General features: G+C 41.5%; 2 protein-coding genes across 2 annotated transcripts in view; both read right to left on the bottom strand.

Annotated features, from left to right (window-relative positions):
* Nucleotides 1-659: 659 nt before the first annotated feature.
* On the bottom strand, nucleotides 660-11,498 carry LOC308145955 (aminopeptidase Ey-like; the record flags this gene model as incomplete). Its single annotated transcript, XM_080517558.1, has 20 exons — nucleotides 660-1,020; nucleotides 1,112-1,193; nucleotides 1,461-1,598; nucleotides 1,711-1,878; nucleotides 2,053-2,163; nucleotides 3,347-3,438; nucleotides 3,557-3,704; nucleotides 3,781-3,836; nucleotides 3,913-4,046; nucleotides 4,129-4,205; nucleotides 4,899-5,071; nucleotides 5,909-5,974; nucleotides 6,072-6,137; nucleotides 6,272-6,415; nucleotides 6,544-6,657; nucleotides 6,762-6,916; nucleotides 7,608-7,734; nucleotides 7,954-8,093; nucleotides 8,264-8,406; nucleotides 10,894-11,498. 20 exons carry the CDS (start codon nucleotides 11,496-11,498, stop codon nucleotides 862-864), a joined length of 2,898 nt encoding a protein of 965 aa, XP_080373684.1. The 3' UTR covers nucleotides 660-861.
* Nucleotides 11,499-18,656: 7,158 nt separating this feature from the next.
* Nucleotides 18,657-19,341, bottom strand: part of LOC308148910 (aminopeptidase N-like) — a gene marked incomplete at its 3' end in the record, with an annotated part of 14,306 nt that continues 13,621 nt past the window's right edge. The window contains exon 20 of the mRNA XM_080520475.1: nucleotides 18,657-18,809. Within this exon, the coding sequence (XP_080376601.1) occupies nucleotides 18,657-18,809 (153 nt within the window). The remainder of the gene's footprint in view (nucleotides 18,810-19,341) is intronic.

The raw sequence follows: 19,341 nt of genomic DNA, 5'->3' as shown, positions 1-19,341 counted from the left end.
CAAAGCTTAAATAATGACCCGTGGTATATTTTGGCTGGTGGTAAATTATGGTTGAATGATGTACTCCCTAATAAAACACAGCCACACGTCTTTTAACTGGGCCACGTATGAAAAACATATCTTTAGACATACATACAAAAACTCACTGGCTTATTGGCATTGATCTAATTTGACTAGTTTTTAATTTTTGGGGTTTCCGTTTTCTCTTTTAGTTTCCTAGTATTAGTTGTATATTATAGGCTCCTATTTTATGTTGTGTTTTAAATTGTGCTTCTCATGTACAGCACTTTGTTTCAACCATGATTGTGTGAAAGCACCTTATATATTGAAGCTGAGAGCAGTCTTGAACGTGTCCTCGCTACTTGTGTAACTCCGACCTAAAATAATGTCAGTCGGCTGTGTACTGCTCTCTCTATGGCCATATATATATATATATATATATATATATATATATAGGCCCAATGATATGAAGCTATGAAGCTTGGAGGTAGGTACTTATTGATCCTCCTCTCCACTCCATCAAAATAGCATGTATGCTAATTAGCAGACAACGGCCGATGTCTGTACTTTTGGCTCTTCATACTTCCATCGCAGCCCCAACAGATGGACAATGTAGTTATTTCAAAGACATTTTATTTCAGGGGGGAAGGGGGGGGCGTTGTGTGGGTGTGTTAAAAAACATTTTCCATATACAATATCAAGTGAACACTTCAAATAATCTTAATTTATAAAAGATTTTAAAACATTTTTAAAAAAGATCTCCAAATCCTTTCAGCATATACACAAATTTTGATTTCACATTTGATTTCATTTGGACTGAAGCCTTGCAGAAGGAACTACTGTACATATTGAAACATGTGTCTAAGCTGGAGAAGCGATTTCGGCCTCGAACCAGTCCAGAACCTGTTTCTTGTTCATCTCCACCCATTTCATGTTGGCCTTTGTTTTTTCCATTGCCTGCTCCACAGATGTTGCCACCCAGCCCAGCTGCGCTTCATAATCTTCTTTAAACTGCAGCAGCTGGAGAGAAAACAAGTGAATACATTTTTAGATTGGGACAGTGATGCTGAGATAGAGTGAGTGACAATTTGGTTTGAGAGTGAAACTTTACCTGCTTGTGCTCAAACTCAGAGGAGAATCGTTTGGTCACTCCATTAATGAGACCCCCAAATGAAAATGATCCACCACCATAGCTGCGGGATACAATGGGAAACTTTAATCGTGTTGCAAAGGTTTACTGAGTGTGTCACCAACAGCTAACTAAATAGTGCACACCCTGCCAGATTCTATAGTTCACTTTTAACATCAATTCTGATCATCTCAGCACTTTTCCCCAAAGCTCATGAATGATTGTGAACATGACTCATTTGTGTCGTCTCCATGACCAACCCTCACTCTGTTTTACGACAGGAGCTGAAATATCGGAATATCTGAAGTATCTGAATATGAAGAAAGTTCACCTGTTGATGTTTTCCCAGTTGGATCTGATAAAGTCCCAGGCCAGAGGTTGACCAACAGGGTTATTTGCAATGGAAATGATAGTAGATGTGGCATCCTGCTTACGGATCTTCTCTGGGTCCAGGCAATACTGCAGATATCTGTAAAACAAAACAAAATCCAAACATGCACCATTAAAGCTATTTCATGACAGTTGAGCAACCGGAGGCCACAGGAAGATAAATGATTCGGGACGGTGTTTGAGCCACTTACCTGTTCAGAAGCCAGGGCTGCCTGGTGCAGGCCAGAGCGTACCTGAGTTTCTCAGCCTCAGAGGCGATAGTAGCATTTTTAAACATATCCCAGGCAAAATTCCACTCCTTCACTCCACCTGAGGCGATCGCATTGCAGTACACCGTAGACTTCAGGTTGGCATTGATCCTGGTAGGATTGATAAAGAAAGAAAAGAGACCTAGTTTGGTAAATGTTGGCTGAATCAGAATCTGAATCAATCAATTCGATACAGGGATGATCATTCACAAGGAAGAGATGGGTGGGAAAGGTCGATTGCAGAGACAAACGATGACAAAGACAATGTGTGAAGGATGAACACACTTGTTATTAGTGGAGTTTCTCATCCACTCATTGAACCAGCCAGTTACCAGCTCTTTACAGCCCTCTACTCCTGTGCTGCAGGCCATGGAGATCGCATTCACCTGGTTGTACCTGGGAATGGATGATCCAAATGTCAGGGGAGGACTTAAAACAAGAGCAATCCAATAAAAAGAAACAGACATAAAAGATGAGTGGAGTCCCGAGACATGCTCACGGCTCCATCAAACTGAGTATCTTAACAGGAAACGTGTTCAAAAACTGACAAAGAAACCCACAGGATTCATCATCTGCTCACACTGGACCAAACTGAAACAGCAATATTCATTCTAATAAATATTTTGTGAGATCCATCAACTTCTATTTGGCTCTGCAGATTACAAACTGGTTCATTTTATGGATCTCTCACCATATGCATGCAAAATATTCTCAGTACGACCAATTGCAAAAGTTCCGCCTGCATATTAAGTACACACAGTGCACACACTTTGCATCTACAAATAGATGAGATTGGATTTAGTCCTATACGCAACTGACAGGGGGAAAAGTAGCCGTCCTCACATGGACATAAGTAATCTCATCAGAAGAAAAATGCTTCATGAAAACAAAACTAGAAGATTCTGATCCGTTGCAACGTTGTCATTCGTCTTTGTGTACATATTCATTCTGCTCACGTCAGATTATTCGGACTGTTCATTTCTGCTACACAGCATCCCCACGTGACTCTTCGTGCAGTGCTGAAGTACAATGGATGGGTTCAGAAGACAACGCTGCTCTCACATATGATTCTCAGATGTTTCTTTGGTGTTTCAGTTTCAAAAGAAAGAGCTGAATTCATTGAGCGAACAACTCCAATTGTAGTTGTCTTGTGTTGCTAAAAGCTGAGCTAAAGAAGAATTACTGTTGAACCATCTGTTTTCAGAACACATGGTCAACTACTTGCAGAAAACTAAAGAAATCCATCAAAAAAAAAATGGAGAAAGGAATTTTTTAAAAGCGAATGTTATGAATGCTACAGTAACTGTTTAGGAGGATTCAGTCGGTCACAGAACAGAATGGGAACATGGTTTACAAATCAAAGATTACTCCCATGGGGGTAATCTAATCTGCACCGTATTGACCTGAAGGTTTCATTTCATACTCAGTACTGTTTCTACAGTCACTGTGAACACTACAATAAAACTCACTTTAACAATAACAATGACTCAAACACAAAAACCGGAGTCCTACTGGTGCTTTCCTGTTGAAAATATAAAAATGTTTATAAATTGCAGTTGCGGTAACATACAGTACTTACTGGTCAGTGTGCCTTTTCGGGATCTCTGTCCAGTGCAGGGTCAGTTTTTCAAAATATTTAAACAGAGGGGTGACCTGTTTATTAATGTACGCCTGAGAGATGAAGGTAAAACATGTGGTTGAATTAAATTCCTGTTCAGACACGATGGACAGTTCATTAACAGTGAATTCCCTTTGTATGATTTCAAGGGGTAGTCAAAGCTTCACAAACCCGCATGGGTCCGTACACTTCGCTGCGGTCGAACATGAGGTAGAAGTAGTTGAGGTTGCGGATGGCCGTCTCCCAGGGCATGTATTCCACTTCCTTATTCAGAAACTTGGTGGTCCTCAGAGCCAGAGTTGTGTTGACTATCTTGGCCCTGAAAAACGATGCATACGTGTTGGTTTGTCTGTTTCAGAATTTGTTAGTGGATCCTTATGGGAACGCGGTCTCACCTCGCAAGGTTGAAAGCGTCGTCGATGATCTGTGCCCGGTTGATGACTGGGATATCCTGAAAAGTGAGAAGAGGAGCTGAGTCTTGTCTCGTCATTTAGAAACACAGCAGATATTCATTGCATGAGTTGTACCTCAGGCTTGGAGCTCAGTTTGGTGATGAGATGCTCCCAGTTTTCCGCATTGTAGTTGACTCTGTAAAAGCCCTTCATGTCTATGTTGGCCACCAACCACTCATCAGCACTCAGGGTCAAGTTTGGGTTTTTAGCTGTTTGGGATGGAGATCAGAAATGAATGTTTGTTCTGGCATTGTGTTTATCATCCACAGTGCAACCTGAAATGAATCTCACCTTGTTCGTCAACCAGCCAGTACTGCTGCTCCGCTCCTCCATTCTTGATCCAGGTAACAGGGACAAACCACTTGTAGCTGCAGCCAGTTCCATCCAGCGCCAGGCGTGAGCAGATACCAGGGGTGTACAAACAGAGGAAGTCAGTTTAGTATATCTCATGAGGCTGATGTTAATATTTCATAAACTCTGCTCTACAACTGGGCTTGTTCTGGGAATACTTTATTGATCACCTTGGGGAAATGATTTATCTGCATTCAACTCATCTAATTCAAAGTTAAGGGTCTTGCTTAGGAAACGGTGTCCTGTCTGTAGTGGGATTCAGACCAGTGAAGGTTACATTTCAAATCCCACCACTGCTACGACAAACCAAACCCTCGAGGGTTAAGAGAAAATTGGGTTTAAAAACAGGTTCAATCAGGTGTGGGGGTCTACCTGTAAGCAGAGTAAAACATGGCCCGCAAATCTGTCAAAATAATGCAATTTGGGTGTCTTTTCTGCATTTGAAATGATAGAAAAATGCTTATTTTTGTCTCTACAATGTGCCATTATGCACAAAATGAAGCAGCAGCAGTAGAATAAGGAGCTCATGTCGAAGGTTTAAAGAACAGTTTCTGCCAGTAGTTAATAACTGATCTGAGCATTTTTTTTTATTTCATTAAACATGGAGAATATTTGAGCATAGCTGTGGTGTTGTGTCAAGTTTTAAATAGAGCACCACATGACTTATTTTTTAGTTTATTGCATGTTGTCCTAAACTTTGACAAACATACCCAAACTCCGAGGGTCTGTCCACCACACTGTCTGGGTCCAACAGGAAGTGTTTCTGAGAGATTTCTCCGGTCAGAGTGTTGATGGTGACCACTGGGAATCCCATCTGCAGGATCCAGCGGTTCATGACTTCCTCCAGAGTGTCGGGCAGCGATATGTGAGCATTATTCACTGCCTGGTAACGGCAAAAGGGTCATTTTAATAATACACAGAACGCAATCCACTTTCCTTTGAAATACACCTTCCTTCCTCTAACCCCAACTCCCCCATCAAATTTTAAGATTTTCCTCAGTGAAATCATTCAAACCCAGAGATTTATTCTTCTCATAAATACTGCCCTCACATCTGATCGTGGTATATAATACATTTTCTTGGCCATGTGTCAAGGATCAGGTTGAACCCAAAAGCAGAGGAGTGAGAGTTTATTGACAAAAGTCCAAGGCAGGGGTATCCAAAGGGCTGATCCAAAAGAGAAGTCAAGAACAGGCATATAAAAAAAACCAAGGAGCAATTAAAAAATAAAAAATAAAGTGGCTATCAGACACTGAGACATGAGGGAAGGGAGTTTAAATTGACATGCAAGGGAAAACACAGGTGAAAGTCATTGACACGAGTTAGAACAGGAAAAGAAAGTGCACTGAGATGCAGACAAGACAGGTGACTCGAAATTTTAAAAAGTAAGCGACAACACAGACGTGGACGTGGACTTGACGATGACACTGAAGGAGACCTGACACTATGTCTTCTTTAGGTTACTTATAAAGTGAAGTTATACAAAGGTAACACATCTTTGCAATTTCAGAATCATGACAATCCAAATTTCAAGTGACCAGCCTCAGGTCACCTGTTATTTCCAGACTTTCAATATTGAGACTAAAAATCAATGCATTCAAACATTTAAGTGTTTGTTTTCTGGGTGACACTTCCTGTTGCTGATGACCTGCTACAGTTATCTGGTATGGAAAGGAAACGCCACACTTTAAATTAAAAAATGAGTTTGATGTTATCTTACCATTTGCAGGTGTTTCCACAGGTCTTTGTAGTCTGTGGTATTGTATTGGAATTCTTTTAAGTATGTCTGCAAAAAAAAAAAGAGAGAGAGAAGACAATATACTGGTTAAAGTTTTGTGGCAGACAAAGATATGCCGACTTCACCAAAATAGGCCTTTACTTACACGGAGTCCTTGTTTGAAAACCTCCTCTGTAATAAAGTGAGAGAGCATCCTGAGGACAGAAGCGCCCTGGGACAGAAAGAAAAAGCTATTTTAGTGAATGAACAGCTTTATTGATATCACCAGAAGTCTCTCAGGGAGGAGCAGTGACATTACCAACAGTTTTAGACATGAGCTAAAAATGCGTAAACGTGATTTTGCACCTTGCTGTAGGTGATGGAGTCAAACAGTTCGCTGATCTGCTCGGGCTTCTGGACGTCCACCTCTTTGGACGAAAGCGGGTGGGAGGAGGCCAACGCGTCCACACCCATCACACCGGTAATTTCATTCAGGACTATTAAATCTGTCTGGAAATGGCACAGGACAGGAAAATGTTGGAACATTGTACAGTGATAGGATTCGACGAGATAAAACTGCAACCACACTGAGGATATACGTCACAGCGAGTAACTCTTCGGTGGGTATCCAAACTCACCATATTCCAGTCTGGTTCGGCGTAGTTCGCTCCAAGGTAAGACACATAAGTGGCGAATCCCTCATTGAGCCACAAGTCATTCCACCACCTCATTGTCACCAAGTTCCCAAACCACTGAAAGGACAGAGCTTTCTTTAATTATGTATGTTTTTCTTTAAAAAAAATTAAATACAAAAATTGAGTTACATGAGAAGGAATATCAGCCTTTTGTTTATTACCATGTGAGCCAGCTCATGGGAGATGACGGTTGCCACCCACTCCTTGTCTCCATTGGAGGAAACGCCTTCATTGTATAGGAGTGCTGTCTCCCTGTAGGTGATCAGGCCCCAGTTCTCCATGGCTCCAGCGCTGAAGTCAGGAAGAGCAATCTGGTCTGTAAACAATCAGAGCTGTTGAAGGTCTTTTTTCCATACAGAACAGACGCAAGGTGCTTTAACGATACAGGTCTGCTTGGTTCATGGGACTAATATGGCAAATATGTAGTTCATATACTTATATCCAGCTCAGTAGCTGGCCAGTGTCTTCACATCTTCTATATAACTCACCCACCCTGTCACAAGTAAATAAATGATATTATGATAGTTATTAAAATGTCAACCACTCTGCAAGTTGTTTCTTCATTTGCTACACAAAAAAACACCAAACAATTGAAAAGCTGATGTTTGTGTTTTTTGCACCAACTGTTATCTTCAGCATTAGCAGAAGTTTTTGCATTGATGGTTACTTATTCCTGGACGAACCTACTAATGAGATTATTCAAGAGGTCCAGCAGTCAATAATATCAATGTATAATATATCTGCCTCTTGCAAGAAGGACTTTTCTTTTCAGAATTGTATTTTTGTAATACACTTATTCTTCCTTTTGGGATTCCAAAAAAATCTTGTTCTTTTAAGGTGATAGAGCATCTTACCCCAACAACCTGAAGTAATTTCAGCAACTCCAATGTGTCAGAGCAACACATTATAACGTTTAACTTTTCACTTCAGGAACTCCTCTACTTCTTAAGAACTCAGATGAAGTACTATTCATTTCTTTGAGTCATTTGCACAACACTGGTTCCCACCTGACTTTTCCAGCGGGTATGAGGAGTTGTAGTACTCCTCAAAGAAAGTCAAGATGGGTCCAGTCTTCTCTAGAGCGTAGTTTCCCTGGCCCTCCTCGATGGCCTTCTTGCGAGCCCAGATTCTGATCTGAAAGCATGAAAAGCGGTGACTCTTCAAATGCCATTAAAAAAAAAAAAGTGATGGTAGGGCAAAGAGAATCCAGCAGAGGGCAGCAAATAACCACTCTGATCAATAAATAACCAGGAGACAGTCGACAGACCACTGAGGTTGTTGTCTCCAGTTCCCTCCAGCAGTGCAGTTCGGTATTGTTGAACTCTGTTTCTATAATCTTGATGGTATAATTACCAAAACTTGTGTTTCCTCTGGCGACTTGATGGAGGCAAATTCACACACGACGAAAGCCAGCAGGTAGGTGGACATGACCTCTGTGGGGTCAAAGCGGGTCTGCTGTAGAGCCTTTCCATCCACGGTGATGTTGGTCGGGACTGTGAGGGGTCAGAGAGAGCAGAGCAGCAATGTCAGGGTTATTACTGCTGCGTGTTTGGCTGTGGTGTCGTGAAGAAGAAAAATTAAATAAAAGCAAAAATACTTGATGTTTAAAAACAGACTTGAAGACTTTTAAGGGCGAGACGATATGTCGGGCTGGAGAACTTGCCGTGGTTCATGGCGTTGGACAGTGCCACGGTCCCGTGGGGGTGAATGAGGGTCATGTGGAAGACGGCTTTCATAGCCGGCTCATCGAAGCAGGGGAAGGCCTTCCGGGCATCTGTCGGCTGCATTTGAGTGGTGGCAACAACTCTGGAAGCAGCAGGTTAGAAAATGTAATCATTCATTAATCCAGTGTGAAGGTGAGAGTGCCAAAAAGTGTTAATCAGTGATCAGTGTGTCCTCAGAGTGCGGTTGTCAATGCAAGCTACAGTGCGGGTCAGACTTCCCTGAGAGTCCAGGAGAGCGATTAAAGGAGGTCCAGAAGCAAGGGGTCCGGGGTCAGGGGTCAAGGGGAAGTGTTGTACTTTGCAGATAAAGGTCGCATCTGTCAAAACTGTCAGTTGTAATGATGACTTTACAGTGATACTGCAGCAGTATTCTGCTGTCATACAGTTCAGTGTTTTTCAACCTTTTTTGAGCCAAGGCACACTTTTTTCTTTGGAAAAATCTCGAGGCACACCACCAACCAAATCTTTTTACTCACTCAGTGTGAAACCTGGACCTGATGGATAAACACAGACCTGATATCCTGGTTAGATTCTTCCTTTTCAAAAACTTCTCCATCACTGTCACTGACACAGTACTTTGATACAAGATGGGAGCAGCAGGTGGTGGTGATTAACCAGACTGACGTCTGTTAAGTTTCATTTCACCGGAAACGCTCTGTGCTGTCATCTAGTGGTGAAGAGTATTTTAGCGATCACGGAGTTGGTCGCTGCAGGGCATGATGGGAGTTCAGGTTATGTTTCGCCAGAGGTTATTGAGGGTTATTGTTGGGGTTGTTGTGTGTGTTGATTTGTGCTTGTGTTGTGTTTTTGTTTCTCGGTTCAGATAGTTAGTTATTTCGTCTGGTTTGGTTTGGTTTGTTGGATGTTGGTGTGCAACCATGAGTGAAAGTGTGTTGTGTGGAGTCTGATCCTGTTATGAAGTTCTGGTAAACGTGTTCATGTCAAAATAGAATCTACTGGTGTTCAACTGGTCATAATATTTATACATGAAACTCTGTACACTGCCTGTGTTCACTGTAAGTGTTTCCTTAGAGATAATGTGAAATTGGATAGTTTCCCACAGCACACCTATATCTCGCGGCACAGTGGTTGAAAAACACTGATCTAGTTTAGTTTAAGTTTAAAGAAGGCAGGGCTTTTTAGCTGCAAGTATCGCTTGAGTCTGTAGTTAAACTGGGTTGACTCAGTTTAACTACAGAGCTTCAAAAAAAGAACTGAATTTCTCTATTGGGGGCAAAAAACTGTGTGGACCGTACGGGGATCGAACCCACAACCTTGGCTTTTATTAGCACCATGCTCTAACCAACTGAGCTAAAAAGTCGTTTTTCCGGTGTGGAAAAAAAAATTGCTTTTGTTTTCTCTTGTCTTCGGTCTCGGACAGGCATTGGTGGTTGTTTATATTACGAGTTGTAGTTAATTATTTTGTCTAGTTTGGTTTGGTTTGTTGAATGTTGGTGTGCAACCATGAGTGTGAAATGTGTTGTGTGGAGTCTCATCCTATTATGAAATTCTGGTTGTGGGTGTTCATGTCAAAGTAAAAGCCTCTGGTGTTCAGCTGGTAGAATAGAATTTTGACTCAGAGCAATTCTTCCGTGGTGCTTGCTACAGTAATTATACAAGATTACTCTGCACACTACTCTCACTGCTGACAGCGGCTGAGAGAGTAAATGTTTTCTTAGAGAAAATGTGAAATTGGATAATTTCCCACCACACTTGACTATATCTCGTGGTTGAAAAACACTGATATAGTGACCTCTATGTCCCATGCAGTATGTACTGATATCCTTTCCAAATACAAGTGTCTGATTAGTCTCTGAATGTCTTCTGAATTTAATTCACATGGGCACCCAAATGACTGAAACTTGTGTGACATGAGAGAAAACACAGTAATTAAGAAGAATGCATAAATGTTTTCTTTTTTTTTAACCAGCACATTTTTCATAACTGAAGTTGATGACACACAATTATAAAATTAGCTTTAGTGCAAAAGCGCAAGACCACAGCTGAAAATCAATGAGGTTTAATCTCTGGGAAAGTCGGCTTATCTTATCACACCTGTGCATTATCTTACTTTGGAAAAACAAGTTTTATCCACAGTAAGATAAAACCAAGTAACCAGTAAACCAGTAAACTGTATTTCAGCATATCTACAGCCCAGTGTTGTACTTGCAATAACCATTAGGAGTCACCAAAATGTAAGATTATATTACAATTACCCATTTCTAGTTGAAACATTTGGAATAAAGAATTTCAATACATTGGTTGATGAAAATCTACCCGAAAAATGTCAAGCTAACCAAAATTACATTTTCTTTCACACCTCACGGTGTAAACAAATCTAAATACGCTGAATTTCTCCACTCAGTATCTTTACAATAGTTTTTTTTTTTGTTGTTGTTGTTTTTAATCCAGAAAAGTGATTTGTTCTGTAATTGTGATGAATTCATATCAGTTAGTTTTAAAGAAATAATTAAAAGTTGGAACTTACAGTATATGGTCACTAACCCTACAAAGGTGGTTACAACTATCTTATCTGTGTTACATGAAAAGTAATGAAAGAACTGCGTACTTGTTCACGTTGTCTTCCACGTATTCACTCCTGTAAAAACCTCCCAGGTCGTCGGCCAGCTCTCCCACAAACTCGGTGTAGAGTTCATAGGTGCTGCCGACCTTCAGCGGGCCGGCGAGCTGGATGACCAGGTACTGGGTGGGAACCTCCAGCCAGGTGGTTCTCATGCTGGGAGCGTCTTGTCCATGGAGGCCCTTCAGCTTGGCGTGGTAACCCTCGAAGTTGGTGAGGTTCAGCTTGTTGGAGTGGATGAGGATGAGGTTGGTCTCCTTCAGACATGTGAACACCACGGTGGAGTGGCCGGAGAAGATGTACAGCTTGTCGCTGTTGGGTTCCAGCCGGGGATGCAGGGTCACGTTGTAGGTGATGGGAGAGAGGGAGTCTGGGAGTCTGTACTGTTGCCAGGGCTCCTTCGGGCCGGACGGCGTGGTGACGGTGGGAGCGGTGCTCGGCTTGGCTGTGGTCGTGGAGGCAGGATCCTCCAGATTCTTTGATTTCTCCTGCGCGTAAACTACAGAGAGGGCGATGATGGTGGCCACGGCCGCAGCACACGTAACCAGAAGGACTACCGCCACGGGTTTGCTGATGTAGAAGCCTCTCCCCATCTTTCCACCAGAGAAGAATACTACGGAGGGAAGGCACAGATTGCTATTTATGCTCTGGCGTGCTTGATTCGGCCCAAAGTTAATGATTAAGTCCTCTGGGTGAGAAAGTTCAAAACACAGAGTTGTAAAATGTCGTTGAGATAACAACAAATCCGGTGTAATCTGTAATCTGTAAAATGTATATCTGCAGGGAAGCTCTGAGTGGACGCCTTTTTAAAAAAGCTCCGAGGTGTGTGTGTGTGTGTGTGTGTGTGTGTGTGTGTGTGTGTGTGTGTGTGTGTGTGTGTGTGTGTGTGTGTGTGTGTGTGTGTGTGTGTGTGTGTGTGTGTGTATACATTTCACATGTTGAGTGTAAACAGATGTGACCGCCCGCTACAGAAAAGTCCAAAATTGCAGAATTGAAATGGGGTAGTTATGGTTTTACACAATAGTATAAACTTCATTCAACCTCAGATGATGCGAAAACCTTGAAATTGTTTTGTCTGGCAAAACCAAAAGAACATTTCCATTTTACATTCCAGTGTTTTATGCTGAACACATGTTTTTTTTTTTTTTTTTGTCTTTCCCTTGCCTTTCTGAACAATGTAATTGTCCTCATTACATCAGGATTTTGATCAACATGGACTATAATAAAGAGTTACATAAGTTTGGTAGTCGTACAATGATCAACTAAGTGGAAGTGAAGCATCGGGATGAACGATGGCAGATCTGCCAACCAACCGCTCCTCCTTTATCAAGAAAACCACAAAGTCATAGTCAAATCAGCACTACTGACAAGCCACGGGGAGTGATTAACACCTTTGGTCGGCCAGGTAGCTACTGTGAGTCATCGCAATAATCAGTGTTTACAGGATGTTTAAAACAAATCAGCACATTGGTTTCTGGCACAGACTCACAGGAAAGGTAGTGCAGAACAAAGTCACCCTCTTAACCACGTTTGACAGAACTTAGACGACGTACAATCACAATGTGAAATCAACTTTTTGAGTCTGACTCATAAAGCACGATTGTTGTCCATCACAATGTCTATTAGTTAAATTATGCTACTATCTATATGTTTTTGGGTTCTTTTTACGATTATTCTGGTTTTGGCCCTCTGGCAAAAGCAAAATCTGTTTATTTTGTATTTTCACACTATATCAATGCAACTTTACTTTGTCAAACAGTTGTCTTTTTTTAATCAGCTTTATTTTCTATGGCCGAGTGTTCAGTGTTCAGGTCGAGGTGCGTTGCATTTTGTGTAGAACATGAGAAAAGTGAGGAGATGCCATGCACCATTGTTTGATTCTCCTCGTTTGGGGAGTAGTCGAGTCCATCCTTCATCACAATTTGAGGCTCACTGCACAATGGGTCTCTTTCATGCTGGTGCTTGTGTTGGAGGGGACAGTGGTCTGCCATCCTCTGTAGTCTGGACGTGTTTGTTATGGACTCTCTTGCAGGACAGGAGAAATGCCAGTGCGGTGGCCAGGATAAAACAAGGAATTCTTTTATAAATGACTTTATGATTCAGGTTGCGACAGATTTGATGAAAACAGACAAGAACCGGGAACATTTGCGCAAGCATTTTCCTCATAATAATCAAGACCTTCAATCTCCTTTAAAAAAATAAAAAAAAAGGAAACTTTTGACCAGTCATGTCTAAGCTGGTAGTCATCTTTAGATAAGTGCTGTGAAGCAAACATATTCAAGGGTTATCAGTTCAGTTCAGTGTTCCCAGCGTATCAGATTGCGTCCATTATGTGTGAAGGTTAGTCAACCTTGAGGTCCAACAATTCCTCTGTCTCACTCTGTGTCTGTCCACTGTTTGACACCGTGGTGTAAACATTTTAACATCTTCATTCACGCAACAGAAAAAAAAATCCAACCAGTCCTAAAACAGTAAAGGCAGCGAAATAAACCTATACAAACATAACCAGTGTATTTGGAGTTCGTAAATACTCTATATGAAGTGTTTTACAATGGAAAATTGCAAAAATGAATGAAGAAAATGTTTAAGATAAGCAGATATGTAACACAATGATTTAAAGAAATGAAATCCTTTGGACAATAATTCCCAATAAGGCAATTTGAATTAAAACTCTTTTTTTGTTTGTTTTTTCCCCAACGTATAAATAGAGGCAGCATGTTCAACTTGTTTTCTACGCTCAGCCACTGATGGACTTTTTTATGGCTTTTAAAATGTTTCATCTCTTGTCTGAGAAGCTTCCTCAGTTCTTAAATCATGCTTGATAAGAACGGATGGTGGGCTGCAGTTTGGACACCTAAAGTGTATTTTTTTTTTTTCCTCTGAAAACCTTCGTATGACCAGAGTTCATCAGGGCATCCATGAATTGATGCGCTGTAGCAGGCTAAAAGAGGGAATGGACTATTTGACCAGTTATCAACACATATATTTATTGTATGAATCTTTTTGAGGGATTAACGCACTGATTTTAGTAACACAATATCAAATCACAACAGCACGGATCAGAGAGAGTCCAAATGTTAAACTTGACCTGTCACCCCCTGAACACACTTTGTTTTCCAAACTGCAACACGTGTTTCGTTTGAAAACACGTTTTGCAGTATTGGTAAAGAGAAGCGCATTACTGCAAACATTCTAATGTCCGAACATTTTGGAGTCAAAATATAAATAGACTTAGTTTCAGCATTCTAAAATGAAAAATAAATGTATAGATTCATTGATTCATTTTCTTTCTCGGGGCCAATATTTTTCAAAACAGAAATGTGCCTATAATGTACTGACTAGTATTAAATGATGCGTGATTCTGAAGCCTTCCGTTAATGTATTTAGGATCATGCACCACAGTGACGAACTTGTTCAGGGTAAATACACAGTGAGTACCTGAGCTGTGAAGTCACCTACTTCACACGTGAGAATATTTATGATGGATGGTAGTGAACTACAATTACACGCACTGGTGGGACAAGCTCAGCAGCCTGCACTTAGACATCTTTCAACATGCTGCAGGGGAAGATTATGTCATAATATAAATGCGAACGGAAGTGAAATCTTTCTGTGCAGCCATAAAGTCTTGCCTGAACAAATCTTATTTACTCTAGATATAGATCTTCGGCAAACCCTCTCAACATGTTAAACCCTGGAAATATTTTTCTTGGCCTCGGGCTGGCGAACAAACGGTAAGAGGCAATAAATGCAATAATGTTGAAAACAATGACTGTTGAGGTTCCACGAACCGTGCGGTTTTCAGCCGTCGGGGTCGGCAAAGCCTTCACACCGCTCACGACTGCGCAAGACGAATTTAAATAATCGTTTTTGAAGACTGTACGAGTTGAATCTGCGCCAACTCAAAGTGATTACACAATCGAGTTGATGTAAGAATAAACTGTCAATAGCGCGCACCATACATTCAGGAAAAGTAAAGACTAAAATATTTGCCCTTGAGATATTTTTATGTTTGGAGAAAAATCTTGAAAAAAAAGGAAAAGAACCTGGCTGCGGTCATGGCGAGGAAAGAGAGGCGAACTGGGGATGCTAATGTTAGCAAAGACAGCTTGAAGTAAGTACTTGTATGCATCTACTAGCATTTTATGTTACCATTCCAGATAACAACACCATGTCATACTGCATTGATAAAACCTTGGCCATCCTAGAATTGTGCACAAAGCTCGATTTGAGTCGCGACCGCGAACAAATAATTCTCCCGCGATCTGAGTTTTGGTCTAAGACTGCCAAAAATCCCACTGTTTGTGAGAACCTTTAGTCATCTGTCTTACCTTAGTTCAGTTGATTCACCTGATTTTCAGACACTGGAAACTTCATTAAAAAAAAGTGAAAGTACCATCAGCCACTCTCGAAGAATGAACAGATTCACACCCCACACTTCCTTAACTATAAAGGAAAATGCTGATTAGACACGTTGGACGGAAGCTGAAGTAAATCCAGGTGTGAGTCAAGTGAGACTCAATCTGTCCAAATGCAGCAAGATGTTTCACAACCCCCTGAAAGCAGATTATGCCATCATTGCCAGTCACAGATAGTTCAAACATGTCCTGTCTTGTCTTGTGAATAAGGGTTGATTTCGATAGATGGTATCTCTCACTGGTGGTACGTTGGAGCGCTGCTGTAGCTTGTGTGCTGCCTGAGCTGGACGTGTTCAAAAAAGGGTCTGGTAGCTGTTTTGTGCAAAGAAAATTGGTCATGAAATCACCGCGACTTTCTGTCCAGCTAGTTTGCAGATGGAATGATGGGTATTGTTGCGTCAGACACCTGGTTCATTGACATTGCGCTGGTGAAGACATGCAGCTTTGTGGACTTCAGAATTATACATCATTAGGTGTTTCAACACTGAGTATTAATTTCAAATGGACACACCTTTTTAGAAACAAACTGAACCTCAAGCGCAACAACATCCATTAAACTTTCTGTCTCCATGCCTCCATCCTGTGCAAAGATGTGCTCCTATTAAGCCCGAGCTTAGAGCTGGATGCTGTCATCTGAGTGATTTTCTCAAGCATACCAATTGCTCCACCTTTGCCACACTCTGTGCTCCTCAGCGTTGACAGATTCCCGTCAGTGTGTGAAATCCAGTCGGAAAAAAAAAAAAGAAACCGTTGAACCTTTCCACCACTTCAGTAAAACGTTATATCAGCTCACGTTTTGGCCTTCAACTCTTGTTGTTGCAACATCAGGGTCACAACTGTGAACGTACATGAAAGAAAATTCCTCCTGGGGAAGGATAAGAGTTTTCTTAAGATTCACAGTCCGGCAAGTGTCAGATGTCGACCTTCTTGAGCTCGAGCTTCAGTCCGTTCATATGGATCAAGTGATCAGAAGCAATATATGGACCCTTAACCAGGAATGGGACGTCTGAATTACATTAACCTTAGAGATTAAACAGTTGTTCAGAGGTAGCACTTTAACATTAAACTCGGGTCCCCAGTAAAATCCAGTAAACCTGTGTTGTGTTGCAGTGACACATTTGCTGAGCTGTCAGCAAGGCGTTGGTGTCTGATGACTGATCAGTTCGTTGGAAGTGAAACAAATGTGCACACGTTGGATTTTGGTTAGTTTCAGTTGGTCATCCATCATCACAGTCAGGTATTCTCAGATGCGTGGGCATCCAAAAGGATATGCGGTTTTAGATCCTGTTTACTTGAGACCAGTCTGCCGGAAAGCTGTTGTTCCGTTCCAGTTTCAGAGAAGTTACTCATGCAGGCAGCCACATTTCAATGACGTTCGCCATATGCATAGAAAGCATCAAAAATGATGCAGTTCACCTGCCAGGCCATCAGTTGGTGCTGTGCTTTTAGCAAAACAAGCAAAATGCAAACTGAAAAGGGAACATTTCAACTTGTTTTTTTCTTTTTTTTACAATTCAATTGCACCTTTTGAAAACAGCTTCCAATGTGCAGCATTTTGGAAATGACCCTGAAAACACAATTTGAAGTACATGCACCTCTGGTACTCCACGGTGTTGCCCTCAACTGTTGCAGTCAATAGTTTTTCCACCCTCACGTGTGAGCGGATCGACAACAACACATCCCAGAGTGTTTGTGCTGCTCATTCGTTTGAATTTAACAGTGACTCTCCAATAAAGTGTACATTTACGACAACATCATCATGGGCCTGAGGAGGTTAAACGTTATCATTGTACTGGTTTCTGCACGCATGCAGTTTGGTGTTTTCTATGTGTAGGGTGACTGTTATCAAAATGTGGCTGCCTGCATGTGTAACTTCTCTGAAACTGCAATGGAACAATGGTTTCTCGCAGATTGGTTTCAAGAAAACAGGATCTAAAACTGTTATTGTTGCAGTACAAGGTATTTAACCCCTGGATGCTCCGCGGTGTGTATCTGTCAATGTTTAACCAACTTTTAAAGCTTGTTGCTCTCATAACATGACTTACTAGTATCACAGTGCATCCAGAATGTAGCCACAGCACTTCACTTTTTTTCCCCAGTGAGTGTTATTAGCCTCATTCTAAAATGAGTTAAATCCATTTTTTTTCTTCAAAAATGATGAGACAAATTAAACGACTGTAGATTTAAGAATTAATAACTAAGACATCAAAAATGTACATGTATTCACAGCCTTTGCTCATTGAGGAATCAATTTAAGGCATTTTGGAATAAGAGTGCAACATAACAAATTGAGGAAAAAGTAAAGTACTATGAATACATTTAGCTCTAATCAGTCAGCAAAATGTAAATAATGTTCTTTTATCATGGAAATAAAGCCTGAAGCAGTCAAGGTCGTACATAAGATGGCTCAAATACCAGCACAGTTGAACACGATATGTTTATTCAGATAAAATGTAGAAAAAGGAGAAATACCACAGATAATTGATGCAGAAGAAGATCTGGCACAAACTCAGGGTCAAAAGAAGATTTGTATAAAAGAAAAGGGGGATGAGAGGCAGCTGTTAGGGGAATAATCAAAGTTGGCACATAAGGTTAAGCACAAACAACGAACAGAAACAGAAGAGACCTGCCTAAATGGAGGTAAACAAACTGAGACAGAATGGAAGCACAAAAGACTACATGACGAAGATTAAGGAGGACACACGGGAAAGATGACGGAATTAATGAAACACGAGAAAGGAACGCCAGAACAATGAAAAACAGACACTGAACAGACATAAACCAGGAAGAAAACCAGGTCGAACACAATGTAAAGGGAATTGGTTTCATACGCATTACGAACGGAGGAAGCAGGTGAAGTTAATGCAACAAGGAAAGGAAGAACTTATGAGTAAAGACAAATGAACACACACATGTTAACTTCTATTTATTTTCTTCATAGACACCAATTTGAAGTGCAGTTTGAAGTCCATGAATGTTTACATCCCATCATGAGTCGTGTTACTCCTAACAGCCACAGGTCCCCCCCCCCCCCCCCTCCCCCCCTCCCCCCCTCCCCCCCTCCCCCCCTCCGGAGCGCTTTGTGCTCCGAGTCGGATTCTCGTATAAATGAGCTGCACACGTCAACTAATGGCAAAGAGAAAAATACACCTCTTCCTCTGGTCCTTCCACACTGGAGCTGACGTCCAGCGACGTCCCGTGTGGCAACAGTCACACGGTCTTGGTCAAAGAGGGGTTTTAGTGGTTCTTGATGATTATAGTGATCGTCAGCCGTGACCTCACGGTACGAGCAAAACAAAAGGAGAGGGAGGGTGATCCGGACTCTGCGGGCTCTCATGTGGACTCCTCAGTGAACCACTTCAGCACTTCTGCTCGGTTTTCCCTCACCCATTTGATGTTGGCTGTGGTCTTCTCTATGGCCTGCTCCAGGGCCAAGGTGGCCGAGCCAAAACCGACGTGTTGGTTGTCCTCTTTGAATTTGTTCAACTGGAGAGGGAAAACAACAAAGAAACTCATTTTCAAAAACGGCATTTTGTTACCTTGCGGTCCCTCTTAATGCCCTTCCGGGAAGAGCAGTATGGAATTGGATGTGTTTGAGGCCCGCGGATTGCTGAATACCTCCTGCAACTCAAACTCCGTGGAGAATCTCCTCGTGATTCCACTGACCAGATTGGAGAAGGAAAAGGATCGTCCTTCCATATCTGAAATGAAGGATGCATTTCACCACAGGAAATTAGCGAAAGTCAGGCTCAGAGTGATAAAGAAGGAAAGTCGAGATAGTTTTTGCTTTAGTTGTGTGTGTGTGTACCGATTATTCCTGTTTATCCCAGTTCATTCCTGCTGTTGCCACTTATTATCACGTGTGCCCTTTATATTTGTAATGAAATGGGCTGATAAATAAAACTGTCATTGCCAAAATAGTGGATATTACAGTATCTGTTTGAGCTCTTAATCTTTATAGATTTTTTTTTTTTTTTTTTAATCAGCAACCCTCAATATCTTGAGGGGTGTGTAACTG

Source organism: Blennius ocellaris, assembly GCF_963422515.1.
Source record: "Blennius ocellaris genome assembly, chromosome: 1".
Taxonomy (NCBI): Eukaryota; Metazoa; Chordata; class Actinopteri; order Blenniiformes; family Blenniidae; genus Blennius; species Blennius ocellaris.
This window is presented reverse-complemented; position numbering and strand designations above follow the sequence as displayed.